Raw genomic sequence first — 20,252 nt, forward strand, 5'->3', positions numbered from 1 at the left:
GGAGTAGTGATGAGCTCGGGCGTGTTCGCAGCTCCACGTGCCGAGCCCGCCAGGAAGCTGACAGCGCCAATCACAGGCACTGAGACATTATCCCAGTCCGCAGCTGCAGAGATCGGGATATGTCTCAGTGCCTGTGATTGGCGCTGCGGCGCTGTCAGCTTCCTGGCGGGCTCAGCACGTGGAGCTGCGAACACGCCCAAGCCCATTACTGACCAGGAGTACTGCGAGTGTTTCATGTCATTAGAGACTGCAGAGAGTCTACAGTATTCTATTATATATTTGTCTGGTAGAGTTTATGGCAGAAAAGATCAAGAAAGCACAACACAGCACTACTAACCAAGAAGCAGATTCTGCATATGTAAACACTGCACCTCAACGTCTTCTATTTGCTCCCTTCTGGTCTATTAATTAAGTGCAAAAAAACAAAACAATTACTTCACCTATTTATCCAGCAAGAAATCCATTGAACTCCCAATTTCCTGTGCACTCGGCAGTGTTACCTCCAGCAGGGTTAGTCTTCCTGCCCAAATTACACTCCCCCTAAATTATGGCAAAGAGCAGAAGGGGAGGTGTTCTGTAATTCCAACGCACTTCCTGCCTCAAGTTGACAACGCTGCTCCTTAATAGATAGAGTTAGTGAGCGTTGTCACCCTAGGAAAGGAAGTGTGTTACTGGCAGGATCATCAGGTAAAATAAAAAAGGATAAAAAGCCTGGATAAAACCAAAACTAAGGGCCTGTGTCCATGGGCTTTGGGTTTGTGTTGATGGTATCAGTTTAAGATGTTTCTGTAATCAGTAAGAATTCGTTAACAGATGCAGTTGACCTCCTTCTGAGCTGCAGTTGACCTGTTTCAAGCGAATTTAGCATTCACAAAAGATATATCTGGGGATGGAAAGCCCACTTAAAGCGAACAAAAGCAGCTGCCACATCTAAAAACTAGTAATCAGCAGCATGTTACAGTTTGTACCCGAGTTTAGGCCCAACAGGCAAAACTTCCTATTCCATTTTGGATAAAGCCATTGGGGAGACTTCCCCGCACTTCCTGTCTGGACAGCATGTGATGGGAAATCTCTCCAACAAAAGACAAAACTAAAAACACATTTTCCAGTAGAATAAGGGAAGATTAGAACTTCTGACAATTGTTATTGCTGTCCATGTCTTCCTGTCCTTGTGACAACTGTTCCCCCATTTCTTGTAAAGATGTCACAGGGACAAGAAGTGAAAATCTTCCGAATGGGGCCACAGACAGAAATAAAAACCTGAATGCTCCCCAACTTTATCCAAACCTAAAAGACAACACCATCTTTGGCCAGAGTTAGGCTCTAACCACTTGCCGTCATGTATACGCATATGAGTGACAGCCAGGCAGTGGGCTTTAACACCAGGCTGCAACATATATGCATACAGCTGGTGCCATTTGTGACGGACCGCCTGGTACCCCGACTGGGTACCTCCGTCAGAAATCAGCTTCCTCTCCGCTGGAACCCAAACCCCAGTGTCATCAGCCCAAACCTGCCTAATTATTGGACAGAACCAATATATTAGGACAGAACGCTAAACCACTCAATCATTAGACAACACCAATGTTGAGGTGGAAACCAAGATCTGCTTTATTGAAGGAAGCACACAGAGTTTATACCTGACAGGATCAGATTAGAGTTCAGTGTGTCCCCTCCCCCAGACAGCTAGGTGCCGCACTGGAAGTCTTTTAAGCACAGACACTCTTTGAGATGAATGTCCTTAGTAGAGCTGCAGCTAACGATTATTTTCAAAATCGATTAGTTAGCCGATTATTAAGTTCGATTAATCGGTTAATCGGATAAACAATAAAAGAAAGTTTAAAAAATGGCTCCAGTGATAGGACTACTAGTTTGTATTGAGGTTGTAGTCCATCACAGGAGCAAGCTTGGAGAGGTGGAAGTATAAAAGAAAATGGAAATGGAAAGTGTAAAATTATACAGCAATGAATGCAGAATTGCATCGGCTATAGAGGACTACAAAACCCAGCAATAGTACATTATACAGCGCAATGCAGAATACCGCCAGCTATAGAGGAATACAACAAATCCCAGCAATAGTACATAATAGCTGGCGGTATTCTGCATTGCGCTGTATAATGTACTATTGCTGGGTTTTGTAGTCCTCTATAGCATTCTGGTATTCTGCATTGCGCCGCTGTATAATGTACTATATTGCACACCACACTTTTTTTTTACTTCCACCGTGCCAAGCTTGCTCCTGTGATGGACTACAATCGCAATAGAAACTAGTAGTCCATCACTGGAGCCTTTTTTTTTTTATCCGATTAACCGATTAATCGAACTTAATAATCAGCCAACTAATCGATTATGAAAATAATCGTTAGCTGCAGCCCTACTGGGAACACACACAGCACACAAAGTTCTCCGGGGTAATAAATCTCTGCAGCCCTAGGCCCGTGGTCTGTAGGAAGGAGGCTAGCCCTCAGGCTCCTCCAGCAGCCCTGGTGACGGTTCAGTCCGTCACACCATTGTCCTGAGCTGGGAGTGCGCTCCCCTAGCACCCCCCAGCATAGTGACCACACCGGGATTTGTAGTTTCACCACAGCTGGAGGGCCAGAGTTTGGTTACCCCTCAAAAAGGGGCGACTAAACGGCAACCTTGTCACTATTTTCTTTGTAGAGCTCCCCAGGATCTGTGATTTCCATGATCTGCCTCCCAGCCAGATCAGTAGAAAGTTTAACACGGTAATAAAACAAACTCGTTTAGTTTTGGACAGACTGGAGTAGAGCTATAACCCCTGCTATGTATTGCTCCCCGAGCACTTGTTGGAGAAATTCTTCCTCACTTCCTGTCCCAGTAACAAAACTGTCACCAGGACAGAAAGTTAAGGAATTCTCCCCAACGGGGGACACAACAACAATAAAAGAATGTTTATTCAGAGCGAGTTAAGGCTAAAATCTCTGCCTGCTTTATATCTCTGACTTTGTCTATACTAGAGCTTTCCTTTTCTAACTTCCTGTCCTGGATACAACATGGTCACTGGGACAGAATGTGAGGGGGAATCTCCCCAATGGGTACACAGATGGCAATAAAAAGTGATAGAGATTCTAAGGCCTCATTCACATCTACAGTGTCAAATCTGATTTTTTATGCGTTTAGAGCACATTTTAAACGCATATAAATGCAGGTAATGATTATTCAGGAGTATCCTTCATCCTGGGCCTTTACCTGCATTTAGAGCTGTTTAGTTGAGCTGCAATTAGAGAAAACAGAATTCTATGTGTCCAGAATCCAATTAGAAACTCTAAACACTGCTAAGCAAGACTATACGCAACTAAACCTGTTTTAACCGTTTCGCTGCCAACAATGTATGCTGTACATTGGTGGCAGCGGGCTCCTTTAAATGGCCCCATTGGCTTTACATTGGAAGCGATTCTGGCGCCTGAGCTGCTGCCAGATTGCTTCCAGGGGCCAGTGAAGAGGGCACCCCTCCCTTGCTTCTCTGGATCCGCTGCTCCTCCTGTGGGCCTGGGACCAGCATCACAAGTGTCAGCAGGTAGAGGGGAGAGAGACCTGCGAACATCCATTTGCCGATCTCCTCCCTGCTGAATGGAGCCGGAAGGGACACTGATTGCATAACTTCCGATTCTTCAGTTGTCATTACCCGGCTAGAGTAGCCGCGGACAAAGCTATTTAAGCACGATGTGTGCTTGATTAGCTTCTTTGCAGTGGAAAGGGGACACTAGGGGTCTAGTAGACCAAGAATGTTACCTTAAAGAGAACCTATCACTCCAATGTGCTATCACATAATGAGTTTGTAAGCCCCTGGGACTTATGGCGGGATACTGAGATAGTTTAGCACCCCAAATCTCCTGAGATGATGCTCCAGTCCCATGCAGGAGTACATTCTCACAGGATTTTCAGTATCCAGTAATTAAGGCCCCAGTGATGTCACCCTCGATTGATTTCTCTCATTTAGTCCACAGGGGTGAACCACGATCCACAAGGAGAAGGAGTGAGGATGAAGGTACGGGTCTAAAAACCAGTCAGGATTCCCCAGAGTTCTTCTTTAACATAAATATCTTTTTTTTTTTATTTTTCTTCCAAATGTTTCTCTCTATGATCATTACTTTCACCGAAGGTCTCCTACTAAAATGGTGAAGCTGAAAAAACAAAAGAACCTTTCATTGTCATGTAAAGTCCACTTTCAGTGTGTGAGAATAGTTTAGGCATGACTGCAGCTATTACATAACATCACCTCCTGGCTCCTCTCAGTTTACAATGACTCCAGATGTAACCAATCCCAGCAGAACAAGACTTACCAAACAATTTGGCTTTTGCAAAGGGTGGGAAGAGCTCCGTTTGCCTGAAGAGGTTTTTGTGTATCTGCCAGAGATCCCGGTGCAGCTTCTTGAAGTCGCTGTATCTTTTCCATGAAACTATCTGATGGAAAGAGAGAAGGGTATTACGTGAATGCTTTTGTGCTCAGAGTTCAGCCATAAAGTATGTCAGGGAAAATAAAAGAAAATACAGTACATGACATCTCAGCGATATTTACACATCTCCCCATGTTTTATCCTCTACAAATACTGTAAATACATAAAACTACCTGTTAATTTACCAGACATCAAATGTTCTCCTATCTGCCCCTTGTTGGCTGATAACACTGTCTTCGCTCTGCCTCTCTACACGCATCCACTGATTTTCCAGCAAATCAAAGCTGCTGCCTTGACTCCCAAGAGTCTACCCACGCACTCTGTGTAGGTAAAGGGCTCTTGGAAGATGTAGTTTTGGGGGAGGGTGACTACAACTACATCATTAGGAACTAACCTCCTAGCAGCTGCCCCTGCAAGATTTTACAAAGCTGGTGATGCTACAGAAACAAGGTTAAAGAAAAATTCAGTACTAGGGCACCTAGAGAGGGGGGTTTAGGGGTACATTTTATTGACAATCCATTAAGGAACATGGACCATTTCAGTGCATTGCAGATATTTTCACCAAATGTGCCAAGTGAAAGATACGACATAAATACATGCTCTGTCCCACAGTATAAAAACTGTGTAGTAACACCAATGTTTCAAGAGTAGGCAGACCCTTTTCTTTGAGGTGAAATAATAGGGATATACACAGGCTCAGCTTCGGGGGGAGGCAAAGGGAGGTATTACACATACAGTTAGGTATCCGAAAGGTTATTTTCTGTTTTAGATGGTGTATGAAAGGATAAAACCCCTGTCAAGTTTTTACAGCTGTCTCTCCACCAACCCCCCCCCCCCCCCGTCCTTGTGTGACAGTTGTCACCAGGACGGAATTGATGGAAAATCCAAGATTTAGAGTTACCAGAACAGAGACAATGGGGAGAACTTCCAATGAGGACGTTTTATTCTGGAGAGAACTTTGAAAAAGGTCCCATCCCTCACTTTAAAGAGATTGACTCTCACTTTCTATGGGGTCTATGGAACAGGAAGTGAAGGGAAATCTTCCCTATGAGACCCAGATGGCAAATAATATAAGTTGATAGGGATTTTAAAAATTCCCTAGTCTGCAGCACCTTGTAAATGTATTTAGAATCAAGTTTTGAACCCCTAGGAATCCTTCCTCAGATAAGAGAAGAACATGCAAGCTTGATTTTAATTAAGTCCACTGCGGATGTGCCTCTGTATTTTCTATATATCAGGGCATACTTTGTATCTGTTGGAACCACAATTATGTGGAGAAAGTGGGTGCTGCCTACCTATCAGTGACATATACACTGAGTGGCCAGATTATTATGACCACTTGGCGTTTGTAGGCAAATTAGCTATAATTTTGCGCTGAAGTTGCTAGAGGGCCAGACCATTATAAATAGGGAAGCAGGTTGTTTACCACGACAGTAGAAGTGATTTGTTTCGGAAGATACGGGTAAACAATGCGATTTAACAGCCTTTGAACGCGGGATGATTGTTGGCGCTCGGATTATTTTTTCTCAATCATTATTGTTGTTTTCAGGGAGAACCTTGCTGGACATTGTGTGACAGCACTGTTCTGTCTCTGTGACATCACAAACACTTCTCAGTGAATGAGAAATGGAAGCAGGAAGAGACGGAGAGTCAAGGGAGTGAAGGATCCACTGGGACAGGCTGTTGACAAGATCACTATTGTAAGTGGTAAATAAGATCCTAATTACCAGTACCCAGGGACTGACGTTCAGTGAGAAGGTAAACGTCCACATGCAGGTCACAAACAAATGTTCAAGCTGGAAGTCAGAATCTTTATCTTATACAATATTTTAGACAGAATGATCTAAATAAAATGTATCTACAGTTTCTAATGCAGTTTCTAATGCAGAGTTAAACAGATCTTTTCCTCTATAATATGTATATAGGTCAGGACAAATGTTCCCAAAAGCAAAGAAGCAGCATTGTATACATGTCTTAGCTTTCTACATTCTTCCTCCCCAACTACAATGCAGTTCTTTTAAAACTATTCCCATTTATACAGGCCTATCCCCTATAAACAATGGTGTCAGCATTGGTGGTTTACTGTATAGCACAAACCCCTCCACTCAAAACAATCTGCCACATCCCCTGCTCTGTGTGTGGAGTAATCTGGGTCCTGTCTCCAGGCAATGCACACAGTCTGGTGGCTTGCTAACCAACAAAGATGTCAGAATTGAATAATTGTCCTTGGGATCATTTTTACTGGGAAAGAAAATTAGGGTGTCACCAGAACCAGAATAGAGAGGATACCTTCCAATGGAGACACTTGCTCCAATGACTGCAGTCAAAAGGTGGGGCTCCCTTCATTTTAGGAGGATTTCCACTTACTTCCTGTCGCATTTCTGGGGACAAAAAGTCCAGAGAAATCTCCCAGATACAAACAGCTAAAAAAAAAAACTTGACAGATTCCAGTTCAGATACCAGATCATTGGCCCAGCATAGTGACTCATCCGACATGAGCATCAGGGTGAGCTGGGACAAGCTTTCAGCAGATAATGTCAATCGTATTCCTTCCTCAGTTGGAAGTATTCCTCATGTCTTCCAGGAGTCATCAAAGCTGAATTAATTTCTTCTATTCACAAACTCCATATATCCCCGGCCGGCCAATCGTAACTCACTCACTCAGAGTGATAATTCACCATTCTGTACATGGTCACATACCTTTGGTGAGTGCGGTATTAAGCACTGATTGGTTCTGTGGAACGGTGTGTGGAGTATCACTGAAAGCACATTTATTGTCTGCAGTGTGTAGCACTAAATGGATCGCATTCACATCGCTGTGGGACACTGTTTTGGATGAATTACGTTTTTTGGACTCTTCAAAAATCTAATCGGCTGTTGGTTCACACATATATTGTGGGACACTTGTTTTTTGGAAAACTTCTTTTGTGGGCTTTCATGTTGGCTTTAATTGTTTGCTATATAGCATTATATTGTTTTTATATATTATTTTTGTATATAACTTTTGAGCGCAGTGGATTGTGGGGATGATGGTATATCAAAGCTGGATGATATCTGGTTGGACGGACTAAATAATTCTAAATCTGATATTGACCTTGTATTCCAACCTGCTATCAGAGTCCACTAAGCTGAGGACACCAAAACATATAACATCAGACCAGCTGCAAACAATGAGATTACCTCCTGCACCTCTTCTGGGTTCTTTCTGGACACAATCTGAAAGAAAGACAAAAAGAATTATCTGAGACGTTGCTTTCCATAAGTATGAGCTCCTGCCTAAGGCTTGATTTAGACAAGCTATCTCCCTCAGCGTGCAGGATTAACTAATCCCAGGGTGCTCTTGTATGCAAATGTTGTCCTATTCCCATCATTATTATTATACAGGATTTATATAGCGCCAACAGTTTGTGCAGCGCTTTACAATATAAGGAAGACATTACAGTTACATTACAATTAAAGACAAGATGGTAAGGGGGCCCTGCCCATGAAAGCGTGGAATCTAACAGGGAGGGGCAAGTGATACACAAGAAGGTAGCTGCATGGTAATGAATTGTTTGAAAAAGGGATTATTCAGTGGTTAGGTTGAGGTGGGATAGGCCTCTCTGAAGAGATTAGTCTTTAGAGATCGCCTAAAGGCAGACAGAGTAGGAGATAGACAGACAGGTTGGGGTAAGGAGTTCCAAAGGATGGGAGAGACTCTGGAGAAGTCCCAGAGGTGAATATGGGAGGAGTTAGCGAGGGAGCTAGAGAGCAGGTCTTGGGAGGAGCAGAGGGGACGGTTAGGGTGATACTTTGATACAAGGTTGGAGATATAGCCAGGGGCAGAGTTGTGGATGGTTTTGTAGGTGGTTGTTAATATATTGAATTGTATCTTTGGGGTAATTGAAAGCCACTAGAGGGATTGGCAGAGGTGGGTGGAGATGGAAGCCGGTGGAGGGATTGGCAGAGGTGGGCGGGAGATGGAAGCCAGTGGAGGGATTGGCAGAGGTGGGCGGGAGATGGAAGCCAGTGGAGGGATTGGCAGATGTGGGCGGGAGATGGAAGTCGGTGGAGGGATTGGCAGAGGGGGGTTGCAGACACTGAGCGGTTGATTAGGTGAATGAGTCTAGCAGCAGCATTCATAATAGACTGAAGGGAGGATAGCCTATGTAGAGGTAAGCCAGTGAGGAGGGAGTTGCAATAGTCGAGACAAGAGACAAGTGAGTGGATGAGTAGCTTTGAGGTTTCATTGTTTAGGAAGGGGTGTAGTTTGGAGATGTTACGAAGGTGAAGGCAGCAGGATTTGGGTAGTGGTTGGATGTGGGGCAGAAAGGCAAGTACAGAATCAAGGATCACACCTAGGACCTTGGCATGGGTGGAGCGAGGGACAGTTGTGTTATCAATCTCAAGGGAAAGTTGGGGAAGGTAATTATCATGAACTCAGCTTTTTAAAGGTTGAGGTTTAAAAGTGTTGTGACATCCAGACTGATATGTCAAGAGCCTGGTCCTACCTCCTCCTGCTGCTGTGATCGGTGGTGAATGTCCAGTGAAAACAAGGTCCCTTCAGCGCTTCCCGTCTAATCAAAATCCTGGGCATGTAGTTGCGTGTTCAAGAAGAAGAAAAGCCAGTTTGAAGACTTATCATCCCCTTCAACAAAGATCACAGAGACAATAGCCTAGGATTCTAGCCATATGACAAGCACAAGAGAAAGCCCTCCAGTAAAGGTATCTTCAGCGTTTCTCTCCATGTATCCACTCTGGGAGGATTTGTAAATCGGTCATTAGAAAAATGTAAGGTCTGCCACAGCTGAAAATGCTACTTGACTATGCTGATCCTCTATCTTGAGCCCATGATCCAACACATGTAATCAAAATCAGAAAAGCCTGAAAAAAGCCAGAAATCCTCCCATGAACACTTGTTCCAAGTTAGTGGTTCAAAGTACTGAAGCCACCAGGTCAGCGTGACAGCCAGCGGCCAACATTTTCAGGAGCGCTCAGCAATGGCCTTTAGACCCCTTTCACACAGGCTGATCAGGAGGAAACCGTGCACGGATCCCCTCCTGATCGGAGCGGTACGGATCGGATGGAACCGCTATGACATCCATGTTCGTCTAGTTTTGTGATGGAGGAAAGAACTTTAACTGCCAGACCCTGTATTGGTCTATGGAGAGTCGAATGTAAATGTGTCTGTTTATATCAGATTGCCCCCGATCTGGCACGATCAGGTCCAACAAAACGGAACTTGGTTCTGTTTGATTTTCCGGACCTGGCCAGAGTTAAGGGTAACCAGGTATAAATGGATGCTCATCCATTAGACCCAGATGCCCGTAGACTAGCATTGGGCATCCGATCGGGTCCATCTGAAAAACTGGCAGGTGGGCCTGATCGGACCAGCCATGTTAAAAGGGTAATGATTACAACCCAAGATTTGGAACTTTATTATACTTCAACTTTCAGTGATAAAGGTCACCAGGGCTAATAGAGAGGGTGAATCTTCCCAACAGGGACACAGACCCCAATTCTAATCTCTCTCCATTCTATTCAAAACTAAAACAAAGTTTTGGCTTCAGTTGAGCCTTAAGTACATCCAACAGTGAGCTACTGAAAGCTGCCGCTTTGCAGTGTGGATGAACTGAGCAACAGGGGACTAAAAGGAAAGGTAACTATGTGCTGCTAGTGAGAGGTGCATTACAGTGAGCCTTTTGCTTCACACCGCATTGGCAAAGCACAGCACCACATTAAAGCCAAACTCTTGGCACAAAAACTGTTACCTAAATGTATTCCTTAATAACCACAAATAAAGTAGGGCCGTGGAAATTAAAGATTAATTTCTCGATTAATCGTTAAACTTTTTGATCGATTACATTTATTTTGATCACTAATGAAAACACTCACCTCTCCGCCGGCTTCCGGGAGTCCCGTCGGCGATCCGGACATCGATGTCACCGGACTCCTCCACCAAATTAAATTTCATTAATCGAACACGAAAATTGTAATCATTACCAGCCCTAAAATAAAGCAATTTGTGTGCACCAAATGCCTTAATAAACCCACGTAGCACCTTGTAAAGTATCAATGGCATCATCAATGTGCTGTACACAGACTGTGCAAAGAGAAGAGTTGTGGGGGGTGGGGGGGCAAACAGGCTCCACCCATTACAGGCTGCCTGCAGAAAACTACAGTAGGGGGCGGAGGCAAGACCAGTCACCCTGCACAAAGAGAGACAGCAGCAGTGACCGATCTTTATTACAGAAGGGGGCGGATACAAGACCAGTCACCCTGCACACGGAGAGAGAGCAGCAGTGACCGGTCGTTATTACAGGAAGCTCCAAGTTTCACACTAGATTACCGCACAGATCTGGAAGAAATACACGAAGCATACTGAGATTCAAGTTCGATAACACATGGCTCTTAGATATTTAGACAAAAATCTGCATATCCCGGAGTTCAGGTTATAGTTTAAGGTTCTAAGAGGTGGCTATTGAAGAAAGCATGCTATAGGGTTTCATAAGGTCTGTAATATGCCCTCATGTGATTGAAAAACAATTCCTCAAGTGACATTTATGTAAGAGGACTAAATATTTTCATGACAAAAAATGTAAGTAAAATTATATGCAATATGATGATTTTAAATCATAAACAGGGTTATTCACAAAAGGGTGAAGAGTCTGGAGAAGGAGGAGAAGTGACCAATCTAGGACAACATAACTGATTTGGAAAAATTCTCCAATTCAGCTCACTTTCCAGTTCAGCTCTGTTGTCCTAGATTGTTCACTTCTCCTGCCTTCCCCAAACTCTTCACCCTTTAGTGAATAACCTTGTAAGACAGGCGAGTGTCATGCCTCTTAAAGTGGACCTTTACTCATATCTTCAAAATAACAACAAAGTCACCTTCAGAAATGTTTAGTAATGACAATCTACAAACACATACTGCTAGATAATTGCCGGGTTTATCTGCTTTACAATTGCCGGCATATTCTTTGCATACCTTATTTCTCCTTTTCTCCCCATTCTTCTCACAGTGGCCATTTAAACTAAAGGCAGGTTACTAGATCTCCCTTTACTTCCTGGAACACTGGCACATGTGACAAGGACATGTGACCATGCACATCATTTCAAGGGAGGAAAATGCCTTTCCCTGTAATCTCAGATGAGATTTCCCAGCAATACTCTGCTGATGTAACCTTCCCAGGATGCAACGCTTGGGCACATTTACATCATTTGTGCCAAAGAGGACTAGGAAGTGGAATAAAAGAAATTGTAAGTAAAATAAAAAATATGTTTGTTTAGCTAATGAATGTAAGATGAGTTTATATTAGCATGGAGAGCTGTATGCTGATGTGATTTTTAGTCCACTTTAGGAGTGGAAGTGCCATCAGTCTGTCCAGGTTCTGGCAGTAGAGTTTGGCAGGTGTGTGTCAATCACACAAGTGCCTCGGTAAAGCCTCGCAGAGCAAGCATACTTTGGCAGGTAAAGCCTATTTTATTTTGTCCACCCGTCTGATAATACGTCTCTGTGCTGGAAAAGCCTCGTCTACAATGCATACATCTGCACTGACTGCTCAAGTGTATTCAGCAGAAGTCAAGTGAGGTCATTGGAATGCAGTAAGACTGCAGCTTCCCCTGGGGAGGACATAAGAGAGGTGTTCAGCTTCCACAGCAGGCAGGACACAGCCAAGCCAAACAGTTAATGTAATAAGGAGACTGCGCCTGAGGCAAAAGCATCTCCACTGCAATTTATTACATGCAGACTAGAAAATGAAGATACGCCAAAGACTTTTCTTTACCCTTTTTCTGTATATAACAAAGACCGGTTACTGATGCTCTCCCTCCTTGTGCAGGTGACTGGTCTTGTCTCCGACCCCTCCTGTAAAAAAGACTGGTCACTAATGCTCCCTCTCCTTGTGCAGGGTGACTGGTCCTCTCTCTGCCCCCTCCTGTAATAAAGACCGGTCACCGATGCTCCCTCTTCTTGTGCAGGTGACTGGTCTTGTCTCCGCCCCCTCCTGTAATAAAGACCGGTCACCGATGCTCCCTCTCCTTGTTCAGGGTGACTGGTCTTGTCTCCTCCCCACCAAAACATATTTGCAGTACACCGGATGCGTAGATGTGCACTTGCCAAATATGAATTGGATCACCCCTTCAACTAATGGCTACAACAGACTGCGAAGTTAAAGTGAAACCCAAAAACTTTATTTTTTTCTAGTTTTGGATAGAGTCGGGAAGGGTTAGAACTTCTGCTGGGTTCTCATTGCTATCCGGGGCTCCATTGGAGAGATTTCCCCTTTCTTCCTCTCCCTGTGACAACTATTTCACCAGACCGGAAGTGACGGTAGATCAGCAACACAGACAAATATTGTTAAAACTATAAAACCAGAGATATTGAAATATGTATGTGTGAACCTTAAATGATGATTGATTTTCTATATTTTAATCTATCCAAGTTTGGAGATTCAGTTTTTTACTGTACTGCTGATTTTGAGTTTACAATTGGTAATCAATCAGTAAGCCTGACAGGCAGACCTAAGTATAGTTGAAACAGTTGTTAGGATTGCTCAAAGACTTGGCCTTTAAAATGAGTTTGAAGAATAAACCACATTACTCAGGACATAGACTATGATCCCAAAATGGGATAGAAGGAGAACACATGACTCAGCTACTAGAGTATGGCACTGCCTTATGCTAATCAGAGAGACTTTTAAGGTAAACATCACATAGGTTATTTTAAAGTAAAAGCATGGATAAAAAGATGAGGGATGATCCTTCGGACTCACACACGACACACACACTCACACTCATTCACACCACACACATACACGCACAGCATCAAGCCCACACCCCCACACTCACGTTGAAATAGACAGACACCTGTTAGGATTATTTTTACTTACTAACTAAACACACGTTTCTTAAGCATCTTATAGATTTCTGCTGTAAGATATACCATATTTTGTCATCATCAAGCATCTTATAGACTCATTCTGTAAGATATACCATATCCTGTAATATTTTGTAACTTTAAATTAAACACATTCTGAACTTTATACAACAACGGAAACAATCATCTATTATTGAACTTTTCCACCCTATGCTTCGAGAAAAAGAATATGACATTAAAAAAATCATATTTCGTGTCATTTTCTTACAAATATAAAAACACTTTTTGCAGCACAGTAGGAGAAAGTTAGAACTTCTGTTTGCTTTCTGTTGCCTATCCAAAGCTAAGGAAAACATTTGTATGGACATACACTATAATGCATGACAAATGAGTCATATGTCCTCTGTTAAATCTGAGTTCCAGGCTTACATTCAGTCTTGCACAGTTGTACAGTTGTTCATTGACTGAAATTGATTTCAATGCACACTTTGACCTCATCACAATGTGCATTAGAAGCTGCAGCAAGCCAGAAAGAGCCCACCTCATTTCCTGGCTGGAGATTGTCCAGCATCATCTAGCACTTTCCTCCCCAGTCTGGCTGTCCCTGGCCCACCCCTCTCATTCTATGAAGGAATGAATGGACCAGCAGACCTCGGGAGGCCAGCACAGATTTAACAGGTTGTGAAGTGTTGTCTGGTGTTCTGGTTGTGTATGCTGATATAGTGGAGATGAATTGGAATAACCAAGTGTCCTAGTAGCATATCATGCAACTAAATCTAGCAAGCAAAGCTTAAAGAGGAACCGAATTCTGGAAGATGTGCCAAAGAGGAACCGAATTCTGGAAGATGTGCCAAAGAGGAACCGAATTCTGGAAGATGTGCCAAAGAGGAACTGAACTGTGGAAGTTGAGCCTCCCAAAAAAAGGAAGGCAGAACACAAAGGACTAGTCACCAGGATTGCCTGTGTCCTCACTGTAGCGGATTGTTCCCCATTAGTGACTTAACATACATTAACAGACACTGAGTGTCTATGTGTGGAGGCAGCCATCTTGGTAGAGGAGAATGACTTTGCTTTCACATGTCAAATCCTCCAGCAAAGAAAACAGTGACACAGTAGTGACATCACCAAATCTTATCCCCAATCTCCCGAGACTAGCAGTCAGAGGCAGAAGTGCCTTAGATCTCACACTGCAGATATACAGCTATGAGGCTGCAGGTATGGGATGTCACATTCATATTCATATCCCACCTCAAACTAACCACTGAACCATCACGTTCTCAAACAATTCTTCCCCACACAGCTACCTCCTCATGTATCACTGGCCCCTCCCTTTTGGATTGTAAGCCCCCAGGGGCTTACATCTTGTCTTCAATTGTATTGTGATTGTAATGTCTTCCCTATATTGTAAAGCGCTGTGCAAACTATTGGCGCTATATAAATACTATGTAATAATAATAATAATATGCCAGGAAGTGACCGATTTTTCAGTCATTCAAATCAAAAAGGTTTTGTTTTTTTTGTGCCTTGGGCACAATTTACATTTTTAAGCGTTTCCTACCAGCATAGCAATTCTTGACTTTTTGAGTTCAGATCCACTTTAACCCTATTCCACAGTTGGGGAAACATACACAGTATTCACACACAATGATGGTGTCATGTCATTTTCTTATAAAGAAGGTAACATATACACAGTGCCACAGACATCTTTCACATACACCAGCGTATAAGAATCTCCATATCCCACAATTACATGTCCAGTATTATGGCCAATCATTACCAGCATATAAGAATCTCCATATCCCACAATTACATGTCCGGTATTATGGCCAATCAGTGCCAGCATATAAGAATCTCCGTATCCCACAATTACCTGTCCAGTATTATGGCCAATCATTGCCAGCATATAAGAATCTCCATATCCCACAATTACCTGTCCGGTATTATGGCCAATCATTACCAGCATATAAAAATCTCCATATCCCACAATTACCTGTCCGGTATTATGGCCAATCATTGCCAGCATATAAGAATCTCCATATCCCACAATTACATGTCCAGTATTATGGCCAATCATTACCAGCATATAAGAATCTCCATATCCCACAATTACCTGTCCAGTATTATGGCCAATCAGTGCCAGCATATAAGAATCTCCGTATCCCACAATTACCTGTCCAGTATTATGGCCAATCAGTGCCAGCATATAAGAATCTCCATATCCCACAATTACCTGTCCAGTATTATGGCCAATCATTGCCAACATACAAGCGTCAATGAAGGGGGATTTCTAAACCTCTGAAACACGTTGGCTGTACCTCCTGACCTCTCGTTGTGAATAACAAATGTTACTAGACTTATACTTGAGTTGTGGTGCTCTCATATATTGTATAGACTCCTTAAAGTCAGTTTACAGAGGGTTAGCCCTAACCCTGATCTTCATCCTCCATGACAAAACGAGATTTCTAATCCCTAACGCTTGTCCCTATAGGAAGAAGAAAAAAACATACTTATTAGTCCATGGAGTCCAGTGTTGTCTTTCTTGCAGGAGAAGTTCTTCTTGTGTTGCTCTGCTCCCGCATCGCCACCTTGAAATGAGATCTTGAATCAAGAAGTCACCAGCACACCAGTACGAGAATTCCAAATTATTGCAAATCCATTTATTCATAACGGTCACTCAAATGACAAGAGCCTTTGGGGCCTGCACAGGGTCCCCTTCATCAGGCTAAGAGATTACACCATCTCTTAGCCTGATGAAAGGGACCCTGCGCTGCCCTGAAAGCGCTTGTCATTTGAGTGACAGTTATCAATAAATGGATTTGCACTAATCTGGAATTCTCATGCTGGTGTGCTGGTGACTTCTTGATTCATGCTGTACTGTGAGCGGTGCCATCCACAGTCATTACGAGCACTCGTTAATTTTGGGATATCCGGTAAGGAGTGCTGCATGACATATAGACACTGCTGAAATGAGATCTGACACATGCGCCGACACTACAGAGCCTCTGCCACTTCTAAGGTACCTGGCAAAGACTTGCAGCATGTCTGTGCATGCGTAAGATTTCATACCTCAGACTGCCTTCTGAGATGCGTGTTGTAGACCAGGAGGCACAGGGTGGCCGGATACGTCATCCTCCCCTAGGCAAGGATTCATTAAGTGAATGCAAAAAAAATAAAAGGTAAAAAATGGGGGCAATTTTGTAACAGGGAGGAGGCAGGTGAGATGTTATTTTTATGGGTGAAGGTCCTCTTTTTATGGGACCCCCACAATGATAAGAACATGATTGATGTTAGATTGTCAGCTCCCTCAGTAAAAATGGTTCAGAGCCACCTGTGGAATAAAATGTCACTCTAAAAAACATAACATGACATATTTCCATTCTACAATAACATGCAGATCATATGGAGATATCCCACCAACACTTACCCTGGCGGTGACCTTGTAGATGGTGAAGCCTTTCTGGTGCCTGCGGGGGTCGGTAACGGTATAGAAGCGGGCCAGATCCCCCTTGTCTCTTGGAGAGATCATACTGTCCAGTTATCCCCAGACAGAGAACTGCAGAGCCTCAGCAGCCATCTACCCTGCACAGCCACTCACACACAGGGGTCTGGGGGGGGAGAGGGGGGGGTTTCACTAACAAGGGCACACACAGCAGTCTGGGCAAGGGGGAACACTAACCAGGGCACACACAGGTGCCTGAGGGGACACTATTCAGGGCAAGGATCACTCCATCATCTCCATGACAACCTGCCATTCCCTGCTCTACCTGCCAGCATCCATCCTACTAAGGGACAAAGGGGTCATGTGACCTCCCCCACACCGGCACCATCCAGAGCAGACACAAGGGGAAGATGATGTGTGTCCACACACTGTACACAGCCCGGCACCACCACACCTCAATCACAACTTCCGCCTCACACCGACTGTCACAGCACAGAGGCACCTACTTCCGCCAGCTACGTGCCGGACGCCGTGATTGGCTGAAAGCTCTCGCTGCGGATTGGTCATAGAATATTGTAGTTATTGCAGAAGGGGTGTAGTGACCGCTAATGAGCAGCAGCGGGAGCTAAAGAGACAGCCGTGATTAGCCACAAGCGTTATATGGCTGATAGTCAGTATAGACATGGAGGGGATGAAGAATGGGAGGGATGCTATGGATAATGGAAGGAATGCTATGGATATTGGGAGGGTGGATGGAAGGGAAAGAATGGGAAATTAAAGACTGGATTGGAGGGATGCTATTGATGATGGAAGGTTGGGATTGATAATGGAAGGATGGATGAGAGAGATGCTATAGGTAATGGATGGAGGCATGCCAGAAGGATGAGAAATATGCTATGGGTAATGAATGGAGGGATGCTAGAAGGATGGGAGAGATGCTATGGGTAATGAATGGAGGGATGCTAGAAGGATGGGAGAGATGCTATGGGTAATGGATGGAGGGATGCTAGAAGGATGGGAGAGATGCTATGGGTAATGGATGGAGGGATGCTCGAAGGATGTTATGGATGCTGGATGGATGGATGAATGCGAGGGATGATATTTATGAAGGAAGGATGGATGGGAGAAATGTTATGGATGTTGGAAGGATGGATGGGAGGAATCCTATGGATGATAGAAATGGAAGGCTGGGATGCTATGGATGATGGAAATGGAAGGGTTGGATGATGGAAGGATGAATAGGAGGGATATGATGGAAGGGAGGAATGCTATGGATGATGGACGGATGAATAGGAGGAATATTATGGATGATGGAAATGGAAGGGAGGAATGCTATGGATGATGGAAGCATGAATAGGAGGAATATTATGGATGATGGAAATGGAAGGGAGGAATGCTATGGATGATGGAAGGATGAATAGGAGGAATATTATGGATGATGGAAATGGAAGAGAGGAATGCTATGGATGATGGAAGGATGAATAGGAAGGATATTATGGATGATGGAATTGGAAGGGTGAAATGCTATTAATGATGGAAGGATGAATGGGAGGAATGCGATGGATGATGAAACAATGGATGGCACAGTGGCTATTGTTAATCCCCTTGCCTTAAATTCTCGGGCCCTCATTAGGGATGAACAAAACTGAGAGTTTTGATATCTCTGATTTTAAAATTTCACCATAATAAGGAAATCAACAACCTGTGCTCACGGTTAAATGTTTGGAAAGTTTTGGGGAAAAGATTACAAAGTAAAAGTAAAGATTAGAAAGTAAAGAGAGTAATGCACACAGAGAAGCCCTTATCAGCTTGATCATGAGCCAGACTCTTGCTGGAGAATTCAGAGATGACAATGCACAGCAAGACAAGATGGGGAATAATCCTGTTCCAATAACATCTTTCTGCAGTCACTCTAGCAAGCGGACCTGTTATTGTATAAAGAACGGAACATTAGCATAGAAGCGTCAGTAATGTCACTTAATCATTAATAAAGAATATCTTATTGTTTAGTGACCATTTTCTCAAATATATTGGAGTCAATAGCGAAGGTTACATTAAGGTGGTTTTTGGTCATTTTTAAGAGACCCTGTAGCCAGTCCATTCATATCTACAAACATTTTCCCATAAGATTAGATGTGCATTTAACATATTTTATGCATGTTACTTACCTGTATAAGCCTCATTTGTGTATACATTCAAATACATCACTACAGTTTATTTAATGCAAGCATTAGAAGTACCAGAATTTGAAGTGTTGTCAGGCTCTTAAAAATCCCTGTATATCAGAGCTCAGACTGTGGGAAGGAGAAGCAGCACAAGAAACCAATTAGTTGTGCTGCAGTGGTCATGTTGCTTTATTGCTGCTGCTTTATCTTTAAACTTCCGGCCACAAGCTGGGGGAGGATCAGGACATGTAAGTGTTACTAAACTGCAACATAGAGAAAATCAGGTCAGATAGGGTTGTGTCATGTGACAGAGATGTGTAAATCTCAGAACTGGATGGACATAAATAGAAATCCTTTAGTAGGTAAAACATCTCCCACATATCTATTTAATCTCTGTATTGATCTGTTTGCCTGGAGTACAGCTTTAAAGCTCCAATCAAAAAGGGCGAAGGTGTCACTTTACCCTATATATCCACCCCTATCACACTCTCTCTATCCTTCTCTCTCAAGCTGTAAAATATCAGTGGAGATCTGTTAATAGTGGACAGTGTACTGACGGATCATTGACAAGGTCCAGTCTCAGAGTGAAATGGCTATCTTTGTCAAGCACTCCGAATAGCTATTATTTCCTATGCCAAGGGGAAACATGCAGAACGTCACAGGGCCTAGAAATGTCAAGTTTGCCAGGTCCTTGGTAGAACAGTTCTTCCACATTTGAGGTAGTGGGATAGCAATAGTTATAGTCTAACTCTGAGGTTTCCATTCAAACACACGCGGCTTCATTTGAATAGAGAACGCAGTGTTTGACAAGGTTGCTTTGGACCTGCTTTGCTGACAGTTAAAACACACATTCTTAGGACCTGTTGTGTCCAAAGAATGGGACACAAAGCAGGTCAAATGCAGTATCTGAACTGCCATGTGTTCTGCTCTATATTAAAGTCAAGGGGATCTGGGTCACCAAAAGTCAGTGGAGTTTAGCTGAGCCACGCTTGAGCTGCATTCCAATGGACCTGCATAAGATACAATGATGTCCTTAGACCGATGGAGCCCAGGGGAGAAGAGGCTGCGGGTACCGGTCTAGCAGCCCGGAGAAAGCCAGGATCAGGTAAGTAAATCTGCTTTATTCCAGACCCTAGAACAAAACGAACACTTGCCCATTGCATTGCAGGGACAAGTTTTTTATTTGCCTGGAGTTCTTTATTATATATATATATATAATGCGGGTACCGGTCTAGCAGCCCGGAGAAAGCCAGGATCAGGTAAGTAAATCTGCTTTATTCCAGACCCTAGAACAAAACGAACACTTGCCCATTGCATTGCAGGGACAAGTTTTTTATTTGCCTGGAGTTCTTTATTATATATATATATATATA

General features: G+C 43.4%; 1 protein-coding gene across 1 annotated transcript in view; it reads right to left on the bottom strand.

Moving 5' to 3' along the window:
* The window catches only part of RPS6KC1 (ribosomal protein S6 kinase C1), a 124,471-nt gene extending 107,283 nt beyond the window's left edge, over window positions 1–17,188 (bottom strand). The window contains exons 1-4 of the mRNA XM_018556206.1: window positions 16,924–17,188; window positions 16,700–16,865; window positions 7,599–7,634; window positions 4,305–4,425 (exon numbers count right to left, since the gene is read on the bottom strand). Coding sequence (XP_018411708.1) covers window positions 4,305–4,425; window positions 7,599–7,634; window positions 16,700–16,801 — 259 coding nt within the window. The 5' untranslated portion in view covers window positions 16,802–16,865; window positions 16,924–17,188. The remainder of the gene's footprint in view (window positions 1–4,304; window positions 4,426–7,598; window positions 7,635–16,699; window positions 16,866–16,923) is intronic.
* Between the last annotated feature and the right edge of the window lie 3,064 nt (window positions 17,189–20,252).

This window comes from Nanorana parkeri, unplaced genomic scaffold, assembly GCF_000935625.1.
Source record: "Nanorana parkeri isolate BGI_ZX_2015 unplaced genomic scaffold, ASM93562v1 scaffold1, whole genome shotgun sequence".
In the NCBI taxonomy this organism is placed as follows: Eukaryota; Metazoa; Chordata; class Amphibia; order Anura; family Dicroglossidae; genus Nanorana; species Nanorana parkeri.